The sequence below is a fragment of the Trypanosoma cruzi genome, genomic scaffold (assembly GCF_000209065.1).
Source record: "Trypanosoma cruzi strain CL Brener 1047053516799 genomic scaffold, whole genome shotgun sequence".
NCBI lineage: Eukaryota > Euglenozoa > Kinetoplastea > Trypanosomatida > Trypanosomatidae > Trypanosoma > Trypanosoma cruzi.
The window spans coordinates 77,487-100,053 of NW_001849536.1; the positions used below are offsets into that span (position 1 = coordinate 77,487).

At 48.2% G+C, this 22,567-nt stretch overlaps 8 protein-coding genes across 8 annotated transcripts, besides 36 other annotated features; all 8 read left to right on the top strand.

Annotated features, from left to right (window-relative positions):
* Window positions 1-12,869: a sequence feature (heterozygous, Esmeraldo-like haplotype).
* Window positions 35-68: a microsatellite.
* Window positions 124-2,175, top strand: Tc00.1047053510611.10 (hypothetical protein, conserved; the record flags this gene model as incomplete). The annotated part of the gene is made up of 1 exon (XM_805547.1): window positions 124-2,175. The coding sequence occupies one exon, from the start codon at window positions 124-126 to the stop codon at window positions 2,173-2,175; it is 2,052 nt and encodes a 683-aa protein (XP_810640.1).
* Window positions 2,163-2,215: a sequence feature (A-rich).
* Window positions 2,242-2,304: a microsatellite.
* Window positions 2,374-2,401: a microsatellite.
* Window positions 2,459-2,504: a sequence feature (T-rich).
* Window positions 2,581-2,607: a microsatellite.
* Window positions 2,721-2,749: a sequence feature (AT_rich).
* On the top strand, window positions 2,761-3,933 carry Tc00.1047053510611.20 (UDP-glucuronic acid/UDP-N-acetylgalactosamine transporter, putative; the record flags this gene model as incomplete). Its single annotated transcript, XM_805548.1, has 1 exon — window positions 2,761-3,933. One exon carries the CDS (start codon window positions 2,761-2,763, stop codon window positions 3,931-3,933), a length of 1,173 nt encoding a protein of 390 aa, XP_810641.1.
* Window positions 4,005-4,025: a sequence feature (AT_rich).
* Window positions 4,083-4,098: a sequence feature (AT_rich).
* Window positions 4,099-4,125: a microsatellite.
* Window positions 4,126-4,162: a sequence feature (AT_rich).
* Window positions 4,171-4,203: a microsatellite.
* Window positions 4,287-4,313: a microsatellite.
* Window positions 4,388-4,482: a microsatellite.
* Window positions 4,583-4,648: a sequence feature (T-rich).
* Window positions 4,720-4,767: a microsatellite.
* Window positions 4,969-4,988: a microsatellite.
* Window positions 5,026-5,060: a sequence feature (AT_rich).
* On the top strand, window positions 5,220-8,228 carry Tc00.1047053510611.30 (kinesin, putative; the record flags this gene model as incomplete). Its single annotated transcript, XM_805549.1, has 1 exon — window positions 5,220-8,228. The coding sequence occupies one exon, from the start codon at window positions 5,220-5,222 to the stop codon at window positions 8,226-8,228; it is 3,009 nt and encodes a 1,002-aa protein (XP_810642.1).
* Window positions 8,271-8,335: a sequence feature (GA-rich).
* Window positions 8,390-8,421: a microsatellite.
* Window positions 8,529-8,568: a microsatellite.
* Window positions 8,854-8,873: a microsatellite.
* Tc00.1047053510611.40 (hypothetical protein, conserved) lies at window positions 9,061-12,663 on the top strand (the record flags this gene model as incomplete). Its single annotated transcript, XM_805550.1, has 1 exon — window positions 9,061-12,663. One exon carries the CDS (start codon window positions 9,061-9,063, stop codon window positions 12,661-12,663), a length of 3,603 nt encoding a protein of 1,200 aa, XP_810643.1.
* Window positions 12,870-12,879: a sequence feature (areas merged during assembly that could not be assigned to a particular haplotype. This can correspond to areas where the two haplotypes were merged or to regions with more than two copies in the genome that were merged during assembly.).
* Window positions 12,880-22,567: a sequence feature (heterozygous, Esmeraldo-like haplotype).
* Window positions 12,907-12,942: a sequence feature (GA-rich).
* Tc00.1047053510611.50 (hypothetical protein, conserved) lies at window positions 13,226-15,031 on the top strand (the record flags this gene model as incomplete). Its single annotated transcript, XM_805551.1, has 1 exon — window positions 13,226-15,031. One exon carries the CDS (start codon window positions 13,226-13,228, stop codon window positions 15,029-15,031), a length of 1,806 nt encoding a protein of 601 aa, XP_810644.1.
* Window positions 15,385-15,414: a microsatellite.
* Window positions 15,435-15,524: a sequence feature (T-rich).
* Window positions 15,575-15,609: a microsatellite.
* Tc00.1047053510611.60 (nitroreductase, putative) lies at window positions 15,751-16,689 on the top strand (the record flags this gene model as incomplete). Its single annotated transcript, XM_805552.1, has 1 exon — window positions 15,751-16,689. One exon carries the CDS (start codon window positions 15,751-15,753, stop codon window positions 16,687-16,689), a length of 939 nt encoding a protein of 312 aa, XP_810645.1.
* Window positions 16,763-16,782: a microsatellite.
* Window positions 16,936-16,965: a microsatellite.
* Window positions 16,988-17,008: a microsatellite.
* Window positions 17,104-17,145: a sequence feature (T-rich).
* Tc00.1047053510611.70 (hypothetical protein, conserved) lies at window positions 17,206-20,817 on the top strand (the record flags this gene model as incomplete). Its single annotated transcript, XM_805553.1, has 1 exon — window positions 17,206-20,817. The coding sequence occupies one exon, from the start codon at window positions 17,206-17,208 to the stop codon at window positions 20,815-20,817; it is 3,612 nt and encodes a 1,203-aa protein (XP_810646.1).
* Window positions 20,880-20,910: a microsatellite.
* Window positions 21,116-21,143: a microsatellite.
* Window positions 21,208-21,316: a sequence feature (T-rich).
* Window positions 21,359-22,567, top strand: Tc00.1047053510611.79 (hypothetical protein, conserved; the record flags this gene model as incomplete). Its single annotated transcript, XM_805554.1, has 1 exon — window positions 21,359-22,567. A coding segment is annotated over one exon (1,209 nt), but the record flags the coding sequence as incomplete, so codon positions are not given.

Sequence of the window (22,567 nt, forward strand, 5' to 3'; positions counted from 1 at the left end):
AGGAGAGAAACATGCTTACGTATATTGTTATGTGCACACACGCACACACACACACACATACACACGCATGTACTCTCTTTATTTACTTCCCTTTTTTTTTTTTTACGTGTATATTAGAAACCGATGGAGGCAGACCCGGTTACTTTTGATGACGCGTCACCTTCATTTGTGCGTCGTAAACGATTGAGTGAACGTGTCGCTAATGTTCTGCAATTTGGGCGGCCGCCATCGCGCGGTGCCTCCAGCATCAATCGCTTAGCACCCAACGCGAGCACTGCACCACCGCGTACTCCACCACGTGCAATAAGAAAAACCCCTCAAGGGGGAACCACCACCCGACGCTCGGCGTCAACGGCTGTGGTGTTGTTGGCCCCTCCAATTGATAAATTAATTATCGGGACGCATGACGTTGCCACGCAGCATGGGGAGGCACAAACATTAAAACATCAAAAGCGAGCATTGCCGAGGAATGACACTCACATACATTCAGTCCATGTACCGAGAGGCTTAAAGGACTTCATAGCTGCACCTGCGTCTTTGCCAGTCACGAGCGATCAAGCAATCCACAATAATTGTTTCCCTTCTCCTTCCTCTTCCTTTGTTTCCACTGCCTTAACAGCTGAGGTATTGGGTAGAAGTGCATCCCAACACTCCCGCGGGAAACAGATGTCGCAACCACACCAACCCCAACAGGAGGGAAGCCCCGGTATTTTGTCGAGTCAAATGACACCCTTAAGTTTGCGGAATTTGTCATGTGGCGATTCATCGTGTACAGGTGAACTGGCTGTGTTAGAGAGAACATCAAGAGGAGGGGAACGAGGGGAAATCAATTTGACGCAATACGCGACCAAATACGTCGTCCCATGTGTGATGGAGGAGAAGGAGGAAGAAGAAGAAGAAAAGGAGATGCCTGGTCCCCCGTTTCAACAAGAAGAATACGAAGAAAAGCGACATGTTTCTCATCAAAAAGCAATGGAGACAAAATGTGACGACAGCAGAATTCATTCCATACCTTCAACCTCTTTCTTGGATGGTGCAACGCCTCCCACAGACATGGAGACCGATGCGCTACAGACGCGGAGGTCTGTCTTTCGTCCAACGTCGTTTTTGTCACCTCCATACGAAAAAATTGATGTCACAACACTACTGGTAGTGGCTAAGGGCGGGTTGAGTGTAAGTAGCAGCGAGAACTATCACCACAACAAGAAGAGCCATGCAGGTGAAATGGGCATGAAACTTACCCCTGGGCCGCTGCTTGTGCGTGTGTTTGTGCCTCAAACCATGTTGGAGGAGACGACCGTACTTGACCTCAAGATGGAGGTGGAGCGTCATGTTGATATCGCCGCCGCACAGCAGACGTTGAGAGCCGACGGTGTAGTGCTGTTGGATGAATTGCCGCTCTCCTTCTTGGATCCCTCGACAATTCTCTTCATGGATGTAGAGCTCCCCTCGGAAGACAGGAGGGAAGAACATTCAAGGTGGAGGAATAGGCATGCGGTGCCGCAGACGGATTCCCCACCTGCACTGCAGCAGTGTGAGGCATCTTCGTTGCCATCACCGCCTGTGTGTGATGCTTTGTTAGAGCAGATGGAGAAGTTTATGCGAGCTCCGGTGAAGCAACCACACGTGGCGGCAGAGAAATCTGCCATCTCCTCCTCCGCCACCTCCCCCGCAGATGCCTTACGCCCAACGATATTAAAAGTCACAGTGAGTCCGACAACACACTCAACAAAGATGAAGGCTCCTCATGTGACGCCCGCCATTGTTAACACCAATAGTAGTCATCAAGCGGTTTCTCTGGAGAATCTTCAAAGTGCCAATTGCATGGAGACGGCTAATGATACGGACAACGCTGATGATGATGACGATGGGATGACGCATGAGAGGAAGAAACAGAACACGGCAGATGTCACCGCCATTTTCCCACCCCAAGGCACGGCAGACCCTTCCGGCAGCGTATTGTTTGGTGTTGGTTCGGCTATGCACAGAGACACTGCGGATGCGGATTCCATTTTATCTAAAAGACCATCTGTGAATTCGCATGGGTTGCTGGAGGACGCCATGACACGAGCGCAGCAACAGGTGGAGTTGTTGTCATGGCTCTGTAGTAGATCTGTTCACTCCGGTAAACGAAGCGGTGGTAATTCTCTGAGCGGGAACGTAAGAAGAGAGTAAAGAAAAAAAAAAAAAAAATGGAAAGAGAAGAAAAGAAGAGGGGAGGAGGACCTCAAGAAGTCGAAGATATATATTTATAAATATATATGTGTGTATATATATATAATATAATATAATATTATATTATATGATAGGGTGCTTTTTGTGCCTTTTTGCTACTTGTGTGTATTTGAGAATTAATGCCTGCCTTTCCTTTTATTATTTATTTATTTATTATTTATTTATTATGCATCCTTCTGTGTATATTTTTATTCATGTACACTTCCCACGAACGGATTGTCCATCTTCTTCTTCTTTTTTTTTTTTTTTTCTTCATTGTTTTTGTTGTTGCCTTCACTACCGGCATTCTTGTCTATCGCCGTAAGGAGCTGGAAGGTAGCAAGAGTCCACCATACATACACATAGAAAGGAAAAGAAAAAAAAAAAAAAAAACAACGCCGACAACAAAGAAACTGTGGGGTTTTTGTGTGTGTGAGTGGGGGGGAAAGAGGAGGTGAGTAAATATTATTAATTGGCAACAATAACAAGAATAACAAGAAGAAGGGATTTTTATTGTTATTTATTTATTTTTATTGGATTCCGTCAATGGTGCAGGATGCGGTAGTGGAGAAGGAATTTTTCTTAGACCCCGTTAAGAGGCATGGAAATGAAATTACAAATGAAATTTTTTCAATAAGTGTAAATAACATCATTTCCTCAAATTATAGTGAAGGATATATTTTGAAAAGTACATTGTATAATCAAAAAGTAAAAGGTTTTACATTACTTGAAATGACTTCTAAAACAGCATCTGGGAAACTTAAATTAGCATCTTCTTTTTTATTTGCTATAATGTCTGTTAGTATTATGATGCTTACTAAAACTATCCTTACAGAATTTAATTTTCATTGTTTTATCTTTGTTGGTTTTTTACAATACGTAACAACTATGGATGTATTACTTCTAAGACGATGTATAGGTTCTATCCATTTCCCATTAAAGGGATTTGTACGTATTGTCCTTGTGGAACTTTTTCCACTCCCTATGGTATTTATGTTTAATACCCTTACTGGCCTTGGGGCAACTCAATCACTGAACATGCCACTTTTTGTCCTACTACGTCGCCTTTCTATTTTTTTAACACTTCTTGGGGAGGTGATATTTTTAGGCTACAATCACGGATGGGAAACACGTATTGCCGTTATTCTTATGATTATAGGGGCTTTTATCGTTACGAGCTTTGAGGTGAGTGTACCGGTCCGTGGAATTGTATTTGTACTTTTCAACGATGTCTTAACTGCATTGAATGGAATATTGACACGTATGAAAATGGATGAAAACCAATTTAGTTCTGAAGGGATCATGTTTTACACAAATGCCTTTGCAGCATGTTGTACGGGAATTATGTTATTGTTTGATTTCCGATGGGAATGGACGGATTTAATGCATTTTGATGGTTGGACTCCTATATTTATTACGTTTCTTATCATCAATGCTTTCTCTGGATTTGGTATTACTTATGCGACGTATCTTTGTACAAAACTTAATTCCCCATTAACGGTATCAATGATTGGTGCTGGGAAAAATGTCTTTACATCTTATGTTGGTATGTTATTTAGAGATTATACCTTTTCTATACCTTCTTTTATTGGGATAAATATCTCTGTTTTAGGTTGCCTTTTATATAGCCATCGTGAGTTTGTGCGTATCATGCGACGGCAGGAAGATGGGGATCTGACGCATTCAGAACAGTGTGTAGCAAAGAGGGAAAATCCATGAGACATCTACAAGAGAGAAGAAAAAAGAAAAGCGGGGAGCTTTTTTTTTTGGTGCATTTTGGGGCCAATGACAATATAATTATATATAAAATACATGAATGACTAAATTGAAAGTATATGTAAAGAAGTAGAAAAGAAAACGTCATCATCTTTAAAAAAATATTTATATTTATTTATTTATTTATTTATTTATAATGAATTAAATTCAATATTATAAATAAATTAAAAATGAAGGATAATATACATATACATATATACATATATATATATAAGTGAAGTATTATTATTAATTATAATTGTGAGTACAGTTTGTTATTTATGCATCTAATGGAAGCATTCTATTTACCGGTGGCAAGAGGGAGAGAGAGAGAGAGAGAGAGATAATAATAATAATAAATGAAGAAATTATTTAGTAATAATGACGGTTTTTTCCTGTTTTTAAATATAAAATACACATGTATGCATGCATGTATGTATATTTCCTTGTTTTGTGATGTATCACATGTCCGTACGCGTATAAATACATTTGGTACGTGTGTTTGTGTGTGTGATGCGTTTTTTTTTTCTTTTTAATCCTTTTGTTGTTATTGCAGCCTTGACCCCACTTTACTGCCTTTTTTGTTGTTGTTTTGGACCCCTTTTTATTCCCCTGTTTTTTCTTTATTTTTTATTTGTTTTTATTTTTTTTTTTTGCTTTTGCTTTTGCTTTTGCTTTTTGATGTGTTAGTTCTTCTCTCAACAAAAGCCACACCACATCCCCCTCCACATAATTATACACACACACACAGAGAGGGAGAGGGAGAGGGAGGGAGGGAAAGAGAGGGAGAAGGAGAGGAGGGGTGAGAAAACAACAACAACAGAAAAAGGAAAAAAAAAAAATAATAATTGTGGGGTGTTACTGCGGGCTTGCGGTCAAAGACGGCAGTGTACTGCCGCCGCTGCCGCTGCCTTCACCATCTTCGGGTACAGCAAGAGAAGTAAACAGAGGACAGTGAAAGGGGGAGGGAATTCAAAAGGTCATACCCTTTGCTTTTTCTTATTATTATTATTATTATTTGCGTCAAGGTGACTCACCGTGCACCCACCTGAAGTGTTTTTTTAATATATAAATATATATAAATATATAAACACTTGTTTACCACTGAGGTGTGGTTGGACGGTGTCGACATACAAAATACAGAGAGAGAGAGATCAATAGAGAGAATAGGGGAATTAGTATTATTTCTTGGAAGGGACGTTTGTCTGTGTGTGTTTGAAAGGGGGAGAAAAAGAAGAAGGAGGGGGGTGATGGGAAAAGCGGAGGGCATTCGTATTTTTTTGCGAATTCGCCCGGCTGCGGAGGGCGGCCTCTCGCGGCCCCCCTTCAACAACAGCGGTGGGGGGGTGGAGCAGGGCACCTACGCCGTCGATCACACCTTCGACCTCTCCACCGTACACTTCCACGTGGATCGCCGCCTGGAGACGGATGTTGTGAACAACACAAGGGAGGACTATCGTTTTACCTTCCGGCGGGCCTTTGAGCCAAGTGCGACGCAGGAAGAGGTGTTTAACGTCGTTGCAAAGGACTGCGTCCTGGCGGCATTGGACGGCTACAACAGCACCATCTTTGCCTACGGGCAAACTGGCAGCGGTAAGACGTACAGCATCACAGGCGGTGCGGAGAGTTACGAGGATCGCGGCATCATTCCACGGGCGTTGGCGCTCATCTACGACGAGGTGGCGCGGCGGCAGCGGGAGTGTACATGGAGCATCGCTGTGTCGTACCTGCAGATATACAACGACAAGGGGCAGGATTTACTCAACCACGGCCGTGACGCGCGGCGGTTGGAGGATCTGCCGACGGTGACGATTCACGACGGAGACGAGGAGGAAATGCTGCTGAAGGGGCTCGCACAACACGGGGCACCGAATGTGCAGGAAGCGCTTAACCTGCTATTCCTCGGCGACACCAATCGACTCTACTGTGAGACACCAATGAACAAGACGTCCTCGCGTTCGCACTGTGTCTTTACGATTTACCTCGAGGCACGCGCCCATGGTTCTTCTGTCGTGCGTCGCTCGAAGTTAAATCTTGTCGACCTCGCCGGCAGCGAGCGCGTGTCGAAGTCGGGGGTGAGTGGGACGGTGCTTACAGAGGCAAAACACATCAACCTCTCGCTGCACTATCTGGAGCAGGTCATCATGGCTCTCAGCGAGCAGGCAAGTGGTAGACGCGAGCACGTGCCATTTCGTAACTCCTTCATGACAATGGTGTTACGTGACTCACTAGGGGGGAACTGCCGCACAAGTATGCTTGCCACCGCCCATCCCGCAGCGGAACACCTGCCAGAGACGATCAGCACCTGTCGATTTGCGCAGCGCGTTGCGATGATTCGACAGGATGCACACATCAACGAGGAAGTGGATCCACAGCTCTTAGTGCGGAAACTTAAGGTGGAGTTGCAGCAGCTACGGGATCAGCTGGCTTTTTACACAAAAGACGGGGGCGGTGCACCGGATCGTGAGCTCAGCGATGATGAGAAGCAGCGGTGTCAAGAGATGGTGCGGCGGTATGTCTCAGAAACCAGCAACGATGGACGTATTGAAGGGTTTGAAGGGGATTTGGCACGCATTTATTACTGTTTTGATGTGATGAAACGCATGTTAACAACCGGCGGTCATACGGCCGGGCATCGTTCCGGGTTGACGGACGGTGGCGGGGGGAGTTTTAGCGAGTCTGCGGGTGCCCCGCTTTCACAACAACAAAAACAGCAGGAAGAGGAGGAGGAACAGAAAAGGTTGGATGTCTACCGTGCCCGTATCGATGCATTAGAGTTAAGTCTACAGCAGAAGGAGAATGAGATGAATATGCTCTTTGGTGTCTTGCAGAAGGCACAACGGGCCCAGTTTAACGCAGAGACGCAGACCGGCCTTACCGCAATTACATCGTTTAGCCTTAGCGGCAACAATGACAACACTTTTAGTAATAATACCAGTACCACCAATAGAGACTCGCATACATCCGCAACGCTGCAAGAAGGGAATTTATTTTCATCACCCATACCGCAGCAGGCGCTTGAAAACGGGAGTCATGGTGCCGTGGGTTTGCATCGTCGTGCGTTGCACGATCGACTTGATGCGGCGCAGGCTACGGCCGTCGATGAGTTTTTCCGCAAACAGGCACAACTCAACGAGGTGTATGACCTTTCCGCCCTCACGGATGCAGACCTTTTAAAGGACCGCGCGACTGCCTTTGAGGCCTTTCATCGCTCCTACCGCCACTGTGCGGAGATGGAAGGCAATAAGCGTGAGCTGAAGCAGCGATACGATACATGCAAAGCCACCGCCCGACAACTGAATGATGCTGTAGACCGCATCAAACACCTGAAGGCGAATATTCAGCGCCTACGTGCGGAGCGGGCGTTACAGGGTGTTGAGGAGGTGGATGATGCGGAACGTGCCTTGCTAGAGGAGCTGACAGCAACGAAGGCGGCATACAATGATTTTGCCACCTCTTTACGGCGACAAAAGGAGGAGATTGACGCCATGCATCTTTTTATGAAGCGGTCGCAGGAGCAACTGACGAGAGACTTTGAAGAATGGCTGCAGATTCGACAGCAGCAGCTCGCCATGGTAAGGAATGGGGGCGGGAACGGCATCCCTAAGAACGGTAGCACACAGCTTATGACAACAACATCCGCATCAACGCCCATTTACTCGTCGTCTCCCGCAAGTCAAAATCTCCTGAAACATTCGAACTCTATGCCGATACAATCTTCACAACAACAACAAAACCAACAACAGCAGCAGCAGTCGCTGCGGCTCGTCATGTCATTGTCGAACGTGCCGTCGGAACTTCCGCCACTGCGGGAGGAGGTCATGAGTTCTGCACGGGGTTGGACTGGTGGAAAATGGCCACCCACAAATAGGGCGACAGGCGACAGTGGAGAAGCCAACAACGGTGGTTTGGCGCCCCCGTTGTTGGCCACTGCCTCAATGGACCTTCTGCAGCCGCATCCTGCCACCGCACCGCCATCCGTTAGGCCGGAGCGAGCATCGCCGCCCATCCCAACACGCCGCGCACCACTCAATCCAATTTCATCGCCCAGCCGCGCCCCGCTGGGAACTAATAGCTGGACGGGGAGGGATGCGTTCACTTCATCGTCGTCGTCGATCTTGGGTCAGTCAGGGTCAAACAACGAGATTCCAAACCCCTACGCCCCAGAACATCGTTCCACAGGGGACGCTGCTGCAGATAAGCAACTCGCCGCCTTGTATAGGGCACGTGATTCAATGCGCCAAGAATTCAAATCTTAAATATCCCCCTCTTTGGTTTTCTTTTTTTTTTTTTGTTTTTTCAAGAAAGAATGAAAAGTCAAGAAGATTAAAAGAAAAAAAAAAAGGAAAGAAAGAAAGGAAAAGAGCCTTAAATTTAATGCCGTATGGATTTGGATTTGTATATGCATGCGGTTTACTTGTTGTTTTTTGTGTGTTTGTTTGTTTTTTTGTTGACGTTTTTTTGAGTTGTTGTATATACATATTATATCATTTACTGTTTTCTATGTACCTTGTGAAGGACGGTTTGTATTTGCTCTATGCGTGAATACATAACTTAAAATATATTTATATATATATAAATACATATGTATGTATTTATCCATGTCTTTCTTGATGTGGGAATCATGCATGTGGTTTTGGTGTGAACTGTTTCTTGAATACAGCTGGCGTTATGTGTGTGTGTGTTTGTATTTTATAAATGGCTATAACATTTTCTATAGATAGAAGGATGGAGCCGTGTATTTGTGTGTATGTGTGTGTGTAGGGAGGGGAGGAAAGATGCGCAGTACATAACAGTGAAGTAAACGCATGTATACATTTGACGCGGACGGTGCAAATGTGCGTTGTGTATCTTTGACTTGTGTAAAATAAAAATAAGGAAAATGAGAGAGAGAGAGAGAGAGAAGGATAAATGTACGCCAGTATCCTTCTCTAATCTGTTTTTTATTCTCTTTTTCTCTCTTTCTCACATGCTCCCTCTTTGCCGTTGGCGGTGGGTTTGTTTTTTGTTTTTTGTTCTTTAGGGAAATCACAAGGAATTTCGTGGGAGTAGGGGCAAAGGGGAGGGGACATAAACAAACAAGAGGTGAAAATGCCCCCCAAAATGCGGCGGTGGGTTGTTGAGGATCCAAACAACACATGGAATCATCAGCTCATGCAGGCATCTTTGCGGTACAGTCTCACGGATGCGGAAGCGCTGCTTCAAAACGGTGCGGACCCCGTAAGGGCCTGTGAGGCGGTGCCGTTTTATAAGGAGCCACTTCCTCCGCTTATCGCACTGCTACTTCAAAGCCGTTACACCGCCGAGTCCGTGGCGATGATGAAATGGCTCCTGGAACACGGTGCATCGGTATCGCAGTTTATTCCGTTGGAGGGGAAAGACTTGCAAACGAGCCCTGGTGAAAATGGAACAATTCTACACTTGTTTGTGCAGTTAGGACAACCTGCATTTTTATTGGATTTGCTCATTCTGGTGGGTGAACCGAGGCCTGTGCCGGGATCGATACAGAAGCGTCTGCCACGTCCCGATCGACCGATAACACCAGGGATGTCGACATTTACGGTTGGTACAGGTGCCAAGGGATCCGCGACGCGAGGGGCTCAGGGCAGCTCTTCAGGAAATAGTGGAAAACGCGGCGCACGTTTATCACGCATGACGACAGATGCCGCTGCATTGCTAGCGTCAAATAATTTTGTGGATCCAGCTTTTCACTTGGATGGAAATGTCATTGATTTTGAGGCCCGTACCTCTGTGAATGGCTGGACGGCGATGGATCTCGCCCTGCGTTGTGGGGACGCGACAATGGTGCAGTTGCTTCTATACTATGGTGCTCCGGGTGTGTTTCATCGTCTTGTGAACGGCACTCAGACTGCACTGGCACGTGCCTGCACGACGGGTGACAAGGAACTTGTGGAACTCCTGCTGGATGCAGGTGATGCGATTGGGCAGATATCACTGGATGGCCGCTACACGTTAATTCACTACGCAGCAGGGCAACCTGCCATTCTTGATGTGTTGCTGGCACGTGGCCTCTCGATTGATGCGGTAAATGCGCTGGGTGAAACCGCTCTTGTCTCTCTCATTTGTTACGGGCAAGGTAACAATGGAGAGCATGCCATCCGTGAGGCCCCACGGTCATCGGATGCCGCGAAACTGGCGGCGCTACCAACACCGGCATTGCTGAATTATATTTTAACACCCATGCCCCCAATTGCTGTGCCGCCCCTCAAGCAGTTAAGGTCAGCGAGTTCAACGAGCGCTGGAATTGGGATGGATATGGACTTCCCACGCATGACGCATGAAGCTGACGCATGGTGGTACTTTGCATCAAACTGCAGCACATGGACGATGATACAGAATTTGTGTGACCGTGGTGCGGATGTACACGGCGATGCACCGCAGGGGGAAGAAGAGAGGGTGGAGGAACGTTCAGTGAATAACCGTTGCAAGGGGTCTGGTGTGGCAAGGCAATTGTATTTAAATCCCTCATCTAGCAACAGTCAGTTGCCATCGGAGCAAAGTGGAAGTTCGACCAACGTGCATTTCAATACCAGCTTGGCGGGGATGAGTGCGATGGAAATCCATGCGGAGGGCCAGATGAACGAGAAGGATATGACCGTACCCAGCATGCAATTTGTTACACACCTGACTCCGTTAATGCATGCAATTGTAGCATATCATCCGGAATTGATTCGTCGGCTTGTCGTTGAGTTCCATGCGGATCCTATGGTTCGAGATGCAAAAGGGGCTTGTGCATTACATTACGCCGCCATTGCACGAAATCCAAGTGTAATGGAATTATTTTTATCCCCACTTGTGATTCCAGGACATGCAAACTTTGATATCAATGCACAAGACTGTCTTGGGCGTACGCCGCTGCATTACGCTGCGGCATGTGGCAACAGCGGGGTTGTACGTGCGTTACTGAAATCATCTTCGTCGTTGATTGCCGGAAGGACGGATTACGCGGGGCGAACACCACTTCATCTCGCTGTTTTGGCAAGTGAAGCAAATGTCGTGGAGCTCCTGTTGCGGCACGGCGAGACGGTCGCGACGGAGTCACAAAGTACGGTATCGGCTGTATCCACAAGGAAGAAATCCGTCATTACAAGGCGAAAGGCCCGACAGCCATCGCTAAATGAAGTAAATGTCCCTGATCATGCCGCGGTGATAGATGTGGAGGCGGAGGACAGGTTGGCCAGTCAAACAGCACTTGAAATGGCGGTTTACGTTACACGTGATGCAGAAATCGCCCGCCTACTACTCACATTGGGGTACGCCTCTGCGCGACGTCCCAGCGGTCTGCCTACAGGCGGTTCTCTTCTCCATCGTGCGGTGGTGGATGGAACGATGGATATTCTGCTGCTTCTGCTGGAAAACTATGCCGATCCAAATGAGGTGGATAACTTGGAACAAACCACGTTGCATCTTGCAACTCAGTCAAATCTTCCGCAGGCATGTGAAATGGTACGTGAGTTACTGCGCTTTGGTGCGACACCGGAGGCACGGAGTGGATGCACATTAGAAACCCCTATTCTTATTGCCGCTCGTCGTGGGGATGCGGACATGTTAGATCTTCTTTTGCATCAACAAGAGGAATTTAGCTCCGGGAGACCATTGCTCTTGCATGGGGCGAAAGGAGCGCAACGGGAACGCATGCGTCATATTCCACGTCCTCGCCCGAACGCGTCGTCGCCGTCGAATCGCCGCAATGGCCGACAGCAGCAAAAACAGGCTCCAACCACACAGTCATCAGTACGTCGCGGTCGGCAGAAGCAACAACAACCTACAGTTGGGGACGCTTCACTCTCCTCCGATTTGAATGATAACTCCATCCTTGGCGTTGCCGCCAACAACAGCAACAGCAATATCAACCCCATTGGCGGTACGGACCTCCGGGGAAGACATTCCACTACCCCTATAGCAGTGTCTGGTTCCACTACGGCGGAGGTTGGGGAAAGTTTTAGTGGGAATGTTGAATCTGAGGGGCAGAAAACACAATTGTCAAAACCACAACACCTGCTGCTTACAGATGGTCGCGTGCGTACGACGCTGCATTATCTCTGCGCACACAGCGAGGCATCAAAGCAGGCCGCGCTGCTGCCCATTATCCAAGAAATTTTGGGGTGTTCGATTGCGCCTACGCTGGTGCTACAGTTGGACGCCGATGGTCGGCTTCCTCTTCACGACGCCTGTACCGCCGGTTACGCCGCGGCAGTTTTTGAGCTGCTTAAGTGCGATGATGGGAGCTGTGCATTTCAGCTGGACTCACGTGGGTGTCTTCCGCTTCACTACGCCGTGTTGGCCAACGACGTGGCCAGCATCACGGCACTTGTAAAAAGCGTTGGTGTATGGCTGCCATGCGCTCTTAAGGGCAGCACATGTGCAATGGATGATGATCGACTGTTCCCTATTACCGATCGTATTCTGCAGCAAGGCCCACATTCTCAAAATCATCATGAACGAGGCGACATTCAAATGCCGTCGCAAGAATACCCACACCGTCACGGCGTGAACCCACTTTGTGGGGTCGGTCGCTGCAATAAGTGGATCAACACTCCCTGGGAATACTTGAATGTGCCTGATGATATGGGTCGGACGCCAATGTTGCTTGCTGCAGAGTTGGGTCATTTGAAGGCCAGTAAGGCTCTGATGCAATGGATGCAAGTATGCTCCAAATCAAGACATTATTAAGTGGATAATTGCCACTTCCACACTTAACCGTCAGAAGACCTTTTTTTTTTTGTTGTTGTTGTTTTGACGCGGATTGCTCTCAATTCTTTTCTGACGGAATCGGCGTCGTTAGGAATGGGATACACACAGGAAGAAGGGAAGATGGAACCAATGTAAGTATGAAACCTTTTATTTCCGCTTTAATGAATGAGGAATGTAAATTAGATCCAAGAAACACGAGAATGAAGTATATATATATATATGGAGAAAGAGAGAGGGAGAGAGGGGGGGAACGAGAGACCGTTTCTACATGCACACACGAATATGCTCTATAAGTATGCCTTTACATTGTAACTTTGTAATGTAAATGTGTCATTATTATTATTATTATTTGGCTGGATTTTATTTATTTGTTACCTTTCTTTCTTTCTCTGTATGTATGTATGTATTTTGCTTCACTTCACAGCGGCACTTCCTCAAAAGTACAACTGTGTTGCATAATTTATTACAAGAAGTATTTAGGCGTGTATAAAGTCCATTATTCACCACCACCACTAATACCACCGGAACGGAAAGGGAGGAAATGGGAGTTGGGCAGAGTCGGGAGTTGCTCGGGAAGGTTAGCGATGAGCGCGTGTTCATTTGCACCAATCGTGAGGAGTTGATTGCACTGTTGGCGAATTTACAGAAGACGCTTCCGCCGGAAACAGATGAAGGTGGTGTAGATGAAATGAAAGACCAATACCCGGAAGGAGAGGAAAAGGAAAAAGAAGGGGAGAGATTGGATGAGACGACGGATAAGGCAGCGGCTCATGTCCCTGTGGAGGCGATTCATATTCCCAATCATTACCTCGGCGATGACGGATTTCTCTTAGGGCATCCTGAGGTGTTGCAATCACTTGCCGCCAGCACCGCGCTGCACTCACTTGACGTTGGCTACAACGCCCTCACTGCCCGTTCGGCTGAAGCACTTGTTGGTGGTCCTGGCACACCACCGAATCTGCAGTCGCTGAATCTCGCCGGCAACCACATGGGGCCTGCGGGATGCAAAAAAATTGCCGAATTTCTCGCCAAGAACCCCCCGCTTCGTGAGCTTTCGCTCTTTCACAATGGCCTGTACGATAGCGACGTGGAGCCGATCCTACGTGCACTTAGCGAGAACACACATCTACGGTTTCTTAACCTGGACTGCAACTTCCTTACGGGGGAATTCCTGCGGGTGCTGCTTGAGGTGCTGCAGTCCAACACAACCCTTGCCGTTGTTTGGTTTGACGGGCCATACCACCCAGACACATTGGAGCCGATGCGTCCGGCGTCATCTGTAGAGTTGATTCCAGGTGAAGAAGACACATCCGCAAATGCACGGTTTTTGTTGCGGAAAAGATTATTGCGTGCGGATCTTGCAGGGCGGCCACCTTTTCCGGCCAATCTCGTCCGGGAATTAGAGGTCATCCTTGCCCCACGGCGAGCGGCCTACTTGGCGGAGTTAAAAGCGGATGAAGAGGCTGAGGCGAGAAGAATAGCAACAGCAGAGGCTGCAGCAGCTGCAGTCCAAGTCGCACGGCGTCTCAAGGATGCCGCATGTTTGGCAATAGGCGATCAACAACAGATGGCGGACGGGGAAGAAGAAGTGTGCAACGACGCGGAACATCCGGAGGGGCAGGCGCAGGATGAACATACACCTCTTGACGGGGTTGTGGAAAAGGCCGTGGTGGAGCAGAAAGGCCGCACCGCATTGGGATCATCCTTCGACCCGCACACTTCCTCCGAGACGGGCCGGTGGAGGGTTGGATTCGTGGATGGAGCCAGCCGCAGCCAAACATCCATGTCGGCCGCATTGAAGGGGGATTCTCACATCCCTACTTCAGCTCGGAGGACGCACACGCGGAATGTGAAGGGCGGCCTTGTTTCCGGGCGAGAGTTATCCAACGGCTTTGATCGACTGGTTCTTTTACCAACGGATAATAATTCAAGCACCAAAACAATTTGGCACAAAATCACAGGTCCGCCATACCGACTGCGTGCGTGTTGGTGCGATCCACGCGATGTGGCGATGCCGTACGGGAGTATATTGCACTACCACTGTAAGCACGAACCAACGGGAGGGGATATGGGTGAAATTGGCACCAATGACAAACCGCTGGAACACAAAAATCCGTCCACTCGAGCCAATACGCGAAGAGTGTTACAACGCATTTTGAAAGGTTCGTCCAAAGAAAGTAATGAAGGGAAAAAAGTTGTCTACAATGGTTGTAAGGCAACAAGTCATCGTTGTGAGTCTATCGGTTTCTACGGTAGTTCAAAACCAGACAGAAGTTCCGTATTTTTCTTTGCGAGTCCACATCCAATGCATGCAATTTTTGCTGAGCCGGCTTTGGATGCCCGTTGAGTATTTTGAGGAGGAAAAAACAAACAAACAAAAGGGAAATAATTTGATTTATAAGGTTTTTTAATTCTTTTTTTGTTTGTTTGATGGTGATGCTTATTGTTGTTTTTATTATATGTCAGCACAAAGTTCTCATTTTCTCTATCTCTCTCTTTTTCTCATTCATACGAGTGGAAGGGTTGCTTTTATGCATTTATGTATTTATTGATGTAATGTGTATGTGGTGAACAACACGGAGGAAAATGGGGAAGGAAGTGAGCATGTATTATATTCATGAGGGGGAAATGTTATACTCATGATGGTAGAATTGACATTGTCAATCTATTTGTTTATTACAATGACTGTCCCATAACACAATGTATGTATATATATATGTATATATATATTCGTGAGGTAAAAAATAATATTTTTTTTTTCTTTTTCTTTTTTTCTCTATGCTGTTTATTTGTTATTGCGACACGTATTTTCTTTGGCACTTGTTTTTTTTTTTTTTTTTGGTGTTGTGTATCTCTTGAAGGGGTTAGGTGGGGAACGATTACATTTTAGGTGTTTGTTTGTGTGTTTGTGTGTTTGTGTGTGTGGCTGTCTTTTTGGTGCTGTTGGTGGTATTGGCGGTTGCAACGGTACATGTGTCTCTGATTGGGATATCCGAAGAAAAGAAGGAAGTTACATCAATAGTGAGAAGATAGGCGGTAGTTAGAAGGGAGTGGTTTGGGTAGCCAATGAGGAGAAATGACATAAAAAGACGCCTGTTGGATTCTTTAATTTCCTATTGGCGTTGGAATCGAGAAAACCTTTCGAGGAATTTTTCTGCATTTGTGGAAAATGGCAGGCACGTGATTGGTATGGATGGTCCTGTGGAGGCAGGTAGTGAAAAGGACATGGGGCGTGGGAATTCATCCATGCCTCCTTTTTTTTCCTCGATGCCGCCATCATCATCATCATCATTGCCGCTGGATGCCATGAAACGTGTAGTACACGAGCGTCGCTCCTGCAAGCGATTTGACCCAACAAAGTCAATTGACCTCGACGTGGTTTCTGATCTTCTCGCCATGACGGTACGGGCTCCTACCGCCCTGAACTTACAGCCGTGGGTGGCTGTTGTCATACACGAGGAGGAGCAACGAGAAACCCTCTCGCGTGCGGCCCTGGGGCAACCGCAGCCTCGTGACGCACCGGTGACAGTTGTGTTCGCTGGTGACATGGAGCCGGAGAGCAATGCCCCGGCCGCGCTTGAGATGGGGCTGGAGAGTGGGTACTACCACTCACTTTATGGCGCAGCCTATCTGCGACATGCGTACTACCTACTTCACGGTGGCCCATGTGAAGTCATGTCACATGTCAAGGCGATTGTGTCTGCATGGTATAGTGAAAGCACTGGCAACGCGATGCTGTCGGTTCCTAGAAATAAGCAGGCGTATGCGTGGAAGCAGGTTATGATACCGGCAACGACGTTTCTTTATCTTGCAACAGCAGCAGGGTTTGACACGGCAATTTTGGAAGGGTTTGATGAGGCGCAGGTGCGGCGTGTGGCAGGGTTACCGCCACGATTCACAGTGCCGGTGATTATTAGTGTTGGGCACGGTGCGAAGAACGGTTTTCACTCCGTACGCAGCCCACGATTTCCCACGAAACATTTGGTTCGGTGGGGAAAGTTTTGAAGGAAACGCGCATTGAAAGAGAAAAATTAGTAACGACAGATAACCGAGGCCGCTTGCGGTGGCACACACACACAAAAAAAAAAAAAAAAAAAACCCTGGGGAGGGGAAGGGAGAGGGGAATAACATGTGCTTCTGCGGAGGCCAATAAATAAATGAGGCGAGAATGGGGAGATAAGGATGAGAGAGGAAGAGAGGAGCGTGGGGGAATGGAAAGGAGATGGAAAAGTGCAGGTGCGGTGGCGGCGCATATATATATATATATATATATATATATATTTCCGCAACTTCTTGTTGTCTTTGTGTGTGTGTGTGTGTGTGTAAATAAAGATGATGGGATCCGCGACTCTCTCTCTCTCTCTTTACATGTGTCTGCATCTCTTTTTTTGGTATCTTCATATGTCTTTATTCTCTGCGTTTTGTCTTTTCTCTTTTTTTCTTTTTCCTCCCTTTTCTTTTGCGTGTGTTTGAAGTGCGGTGAAGTGAGAAGGGTTTAGCAAAGCCTAATTTGCCTGCGACATGTCAGCAGGCAAGGGAGGAGGGGAAATGAGAGAGTCGCCGGCCGGCAAAGAGATGCACTCCGTTGGGTCGTCGATTGAGTTTCAGGTGTGCACAGACTCCAAGGCAAGTAGTCGCGCGAATTCAGATGGCGGCGGTGACGCACCCTCCTTGCGTGAAGAAGTTTGTGGTAGCGGTGTCGTGAGTGGCGTCCATGGCTCCCCACCGGCGTCGTCAGGGCCCACCGACCGACGGCACGTTGCAGCGGCGGTCGAAGGAGTGGGGTGCGCAATGACACAAGAGAGAGATGACGACAAGAACGGACATGCCCGCCCGCACCAGAGTACACCTGCGTTGCTGCTTCCACTGCCACAAGGAGCGGCATCAACGATGGAGGGCGCGGTGGCGCAGTCGACATCCCCGGGCAGACTGTCTCGTCCGACGGCGACGGTGGAAAGAACAGCGAGGGATGACTTCAGCAGCCTGAATTCCGCGACGGGCCGTGGGGAGCAGCGTGGGCGCAGTGACCCACGCGGTGACGAGAAAAAAGCGAGGATTCACGCCAAGGCCGCGCCTCTTCCTGCCGCAACCCCCTCACATGGTCGACTGATTGACGACAAGTCGGGTGGCTGCTGGGCCAACTGTGGGCCCAAAGTACGGTTTCCGTTTTTTAAGGGCTTCCGCGGCATGTTCTCTTCAAATAAGAGGAAGAAGAGCCAACAACATCAGGGAGGCATTGCGCGTGAGGCACATGCATCTGAAGGGGCGCCCGCAGGAGGGATGGCAACAGCAATCGTGCCCATGGATGAATCTCGGTTTACTTCTTTTGTTACTCCGACGCCATCACCTCCTGTCGCTGCTGTTTTCAGACCCAGCGACGAGGAGGGAAAGGGAAAAGGTATTTTGGATGGATACAGGGTACACAACGAGGATTGGGCTCGGGAGTCTCATGGGAACGGGCAAGATGTGGAGGAAGATCCCAGACAACAGCGATCTCACGATATAAGGACACCGCCGCACTCATTGCAAGATGAGAAACTACAGGAAGAAGACGTTTCAAAGGCACGAGAGGCCAAGAAAGTGAAAGAGGTGACTGACGGTGGTGGTAGCGAGGCTGTAAAGGAGGTGGTGGAGAATGTGTCAAGATCTGTTCAGGCATCGCCGTCGCCCGCAGCCTCTGCACCGTTAGTCACATTGGTGCCGCCTGTGGGGACGGATTTTCACTCCAGATCAAACGCATCGACCCCACGGACGCATGAGGAGGAAGAGACTTCAGGTGCAGTCACACCGAAACTGTGTGATGATATTTATTCCACGAAGGATGAAAATTCATTGTGTTTTGAGTTTGAGGAGGAAAAGGAAGAGGCGAATGCGGACAGCAATGAAAGTCAGTTTGCATCGTCTCACAGCCTTCTGTTTGCAAATCTGGAAGTAAAGGCGTTGCCCAGTGCCGAAAAGGCCACAACGAGTTCTACGACAACGATGCTGACCGAGAAGGTTGTCCCTAATTGGCTGCCTGTGGTACCCAGACGGAGTGCACGTGATGAGTTCCGGGGACTTGCAACTTCCTCCGCGAAGAGGACACATTCATTCATGCGTGCAGCACAGCGCGGCCATGAGAGGCGTGCCAATGGGAATTATAACGCTTCACGTGAAACGTCGCATGTCACAATTGCTTCGTATCCGTGCCGTAGTCATTCTGCTTACGAGTCTACTCGCCGGATGCAAAATGGAAAGAAGAAACCCGAAGAGGGAGGAGAACCGGGAGATGACGAGAGGATGGCGACGATGATGATGAGGGCTTTAACGTCTAAAACCTACGCTTCGTTATTGCCTCCCACGTTTCACACCGCCGTCAGGTTTGGTTCACAACGGAATGGAAAGCAACCGAAAGAAAACAACAAGGCCGTGACTGCACGAAAGGCGTCCGTTGTGAGGTGGTACACGTCCACTCCACAGGCAAGGAAAAGGGCAGCTGCTGTCCTCAAGTCACGAAGGGACGAAAAAAGCAGTGGGCATTCGCTGCAGCAGAGGGTGGCTTCAAGGAACGGCGACAACAGCTGGACGAAGGAGGGCAGTGTTCATCTTAGTCTCGGGTCGTACGCCCAAATGGCCGCGAGGCGACGGGAATACATGGAATACATGCAAAAGGCAAAATCTCTTGCCACGTCGCATAGTATCATCAACAACAGTAGGAGCAGTGCTTGGAAAGACAAGAAACATTCGCATGGTGGCAAGGCAACATGTCCCGTTTTACGAGAGCCAACCTCGGGAATTGATTCCCCGAAGGAGTTGCTGCGGGAGGGATATGCAGCATACTGGAGATACCTTACCGCTTTGTTGATGCAGAATGGGAATAAAAAAGCGGGTCATACGGACGCGTCGATGGCGCGTTTATTTGGAACGTTGAAATCTCGGCGCTCGCCCTACACGGGGCTCACGTGGAGGGAATTTAAGTCACTGTTTTATCTAAGTAATAGTTTTTCAATGAACACAAACTCCTCCTTCCCTCTTCATGCCGGTGGCACTGAACCAACCACAGAGATGCAGGAAGATCCTTTTTTGGTACTCTCTATGTTAATGCGGCCATCATGTGCTGCATGTGGACCGGATGCACGCGAGCTGCAGATGTTGTATTTATTATCCAACGGCGGAAGGGAGCGGATTGTAACGCAGCCAACACGGGAGTGGCTCTATGAGTCCGTACCTACTGTCCCAAAACCAAAGTTTTCCACCATAACGCCAAAGAAGCAATCACACACGTTGGAATCATCACGAAAGAAGAACAACGCATTTGTGGAGAAGGGGACGCCATCTGGATCGCTTTTTTCATATGCGTCACAGTTCTCTACAACTGCACATGGAGCGAGGTGCAGCGATAATACGTTGGATAGGGACTCGTCCTATATTGCCGTGAAATTCGATGCGGTTGAGCCCAAGCAGCATGAGGCGCAACGGCGACGGGGTTTTAACGGTAATGAAGATCATGATGTAAGTGGGGCTCTTCCTTTTACAAATTCCCCTGATTCCACTGCTGGAGGTCATTTCTCCGACGTCATTTACTCCCCTAAGACAACAGAAGCAGAAGCAACTGTGGGTAATGTGGATGGAACGCGTCATGAGCACCAAAAACTTCAAGAGACAAAATATGCGCCGGATACTACTGACGCCCCTTCTGTACAGTCTATTTGTGAGCAGGCCTTTGAGAAATCGGAGGGAGGAATTTGTAAGAAACTTGATGCATTGGGCACCATGCCTGCGCAACATTTTCCAGGTATGTATGAGAATTATACGGAGAAATGTGAAGGAGATCTCAAGAGAAGTCATGTGAATGGTACCATAAACATGACGCCATGTGTTCATTCAGTTGTGAAATCCACCGACGCACATGTTGACAAGTCTCGTGACATGGGAGGCAGCAAGGAGGGAAAAGAGAGAAAGGGAAAGGATAACGATACACATGCCACATGGACGGAAGAGCGACGAAGTCTTGAGGAAAAATTAATTATTATTGCCGCTGAGCGAGATATGCTGATGGATCAGCTTCGTATATACAATACATACGATGAGGCAAAGCAGAAAAGAAAGAAGGAAACGCAACCTCAGCAGACACCATCAGGCACCGTATCATAGTTATGCATTAGTACTGGATGCTACCAACCGGATTTCTTGTCTATTATTTATTCTTTTTCTTTTCTTTCTCTCTCTCTCTCTCTTTCTTTTTCTGTTGTTTCTCCTTGTTTGAGGGAGAACATGCATTGCTCCTTTTCCTTCTTTATATGAATACATATATATATACTGCATCCTTCCGTCTTCTCCTTTATTTTTTGTGTTTGTGTGGGTGACTGAGGGCTTTATATGTGACAATCGAACTTTCATGGCGTTCACACTCTCAATCTCTTCTTATTCTCTTCTTACATGCCTGAATTTAATACATATATATATATATATATATATATTAAAATTAGGGCTTTGAAGTATATATTTAGCGTGCATTACTGTCCATTCAATTATTTATAGCAGTTTATTTTTATTTATTTACTTTTTTGTTATTGTTGTTTTTTTGTTGTTCTTTTTTTTTTTTTTTTTTTTTTTGCTTTTATATTTATTATTATTATTTTTTATTTTATTTCCTCTTCCCTTACTCTTGGGCCTACGACTTAAAACAGCGTCTATGCCACGGATAACAGTTGGGGGAGACGACGACCGTACGGCTGGTGGGGTCGTTATTCGGACCGATTCACAGGCCGATGCCGTCACGGTGTACGAGAACCAAATGTACGTGCGGCGCATCGCCAAGGTCGATCTTCCCGCCACGGTGACTGCGACGGGTGGGAATCCCGCCGGGGACGACGCTGGCGGCATGGAGGATGGGGACGACGTTCTGCAGCTGCTCTTTGCGATGCCGCGGGACTTTGAACGGGACTCCGTGCAAGTCCGATTTGACGAGCGCACCGCCGCCCTCGTCGTACTTCGTGGGGTTCTCTTTGAAGAAAACTCCGTCGAAGACGACCGTGACGCGGCAGCAGGAGACACGCAGCGGCAGGAGACGCAAGATGAGCAGGCCAAAGGGATCATGATGCAGTTACAGGAGGTGGAGCAGCAAATTGAACTCAACAAAGTTGAGCAAACTGCCGCAAGGGATGAGGCGGAACTGAGCGCTCACCTCTTTGCGCGGGCCTGCGGGCTTCTGTCGGATGGTCTGGGGACGGCACTGGAAGTGGGCTTCTGGGAGGCGCAACTCGCCGGGGTGGAGAATGCCACCGTGCACGCCAATGAGGAGCGGCGGCGACTGGAAAAAGACGCGGCCAAATTGAAGGTGGAGAAGGAGCGGCTGCAGAGTCTTCTGCGTGAAACGTCAAGCGGAGACTCGGCATCGAGTAAACAGACGGAGTCCGTGTGTATAGTTCTGAAGGTCAAAGAGGCGGTGCCACACGCGGTCGTGTACGTATCGTACATGTCGCCTGGTGCCTCGTGGCGTGCGGAGTACGAGGTAGTGCTGGACAGCCAGCAGCAGTTGATGACGCTGCGCTACAACGCCGTTGTGCAGGCGACCGGGGAGGGCCTCTACGACGTTGCGCTGACACTCTCCTCTGTCGCTCCACGTCGTGGCGCGGCGGAACCGCAAATGGAGCCGTGGCGCCTCTCCCCAACCTCACCGAAAATCGAATGCCCTCATATGTTGATGTTGATGAGCACGACGGATGGGAGCGTCAGGGGCTCCGCGCCGTCCATTGAGGCGGCGGCGGTGTCTGAGACGATGGGAATGGTGAATTTCACCGTCCCGTCGCGTCGCACTCTGCGTGGGGACGGCAGCAAACTTCGCGTCCCACTTACCGTCCTGCAGTGGAAGGCTGACGTGTCATACTCGACGGTACCGTCC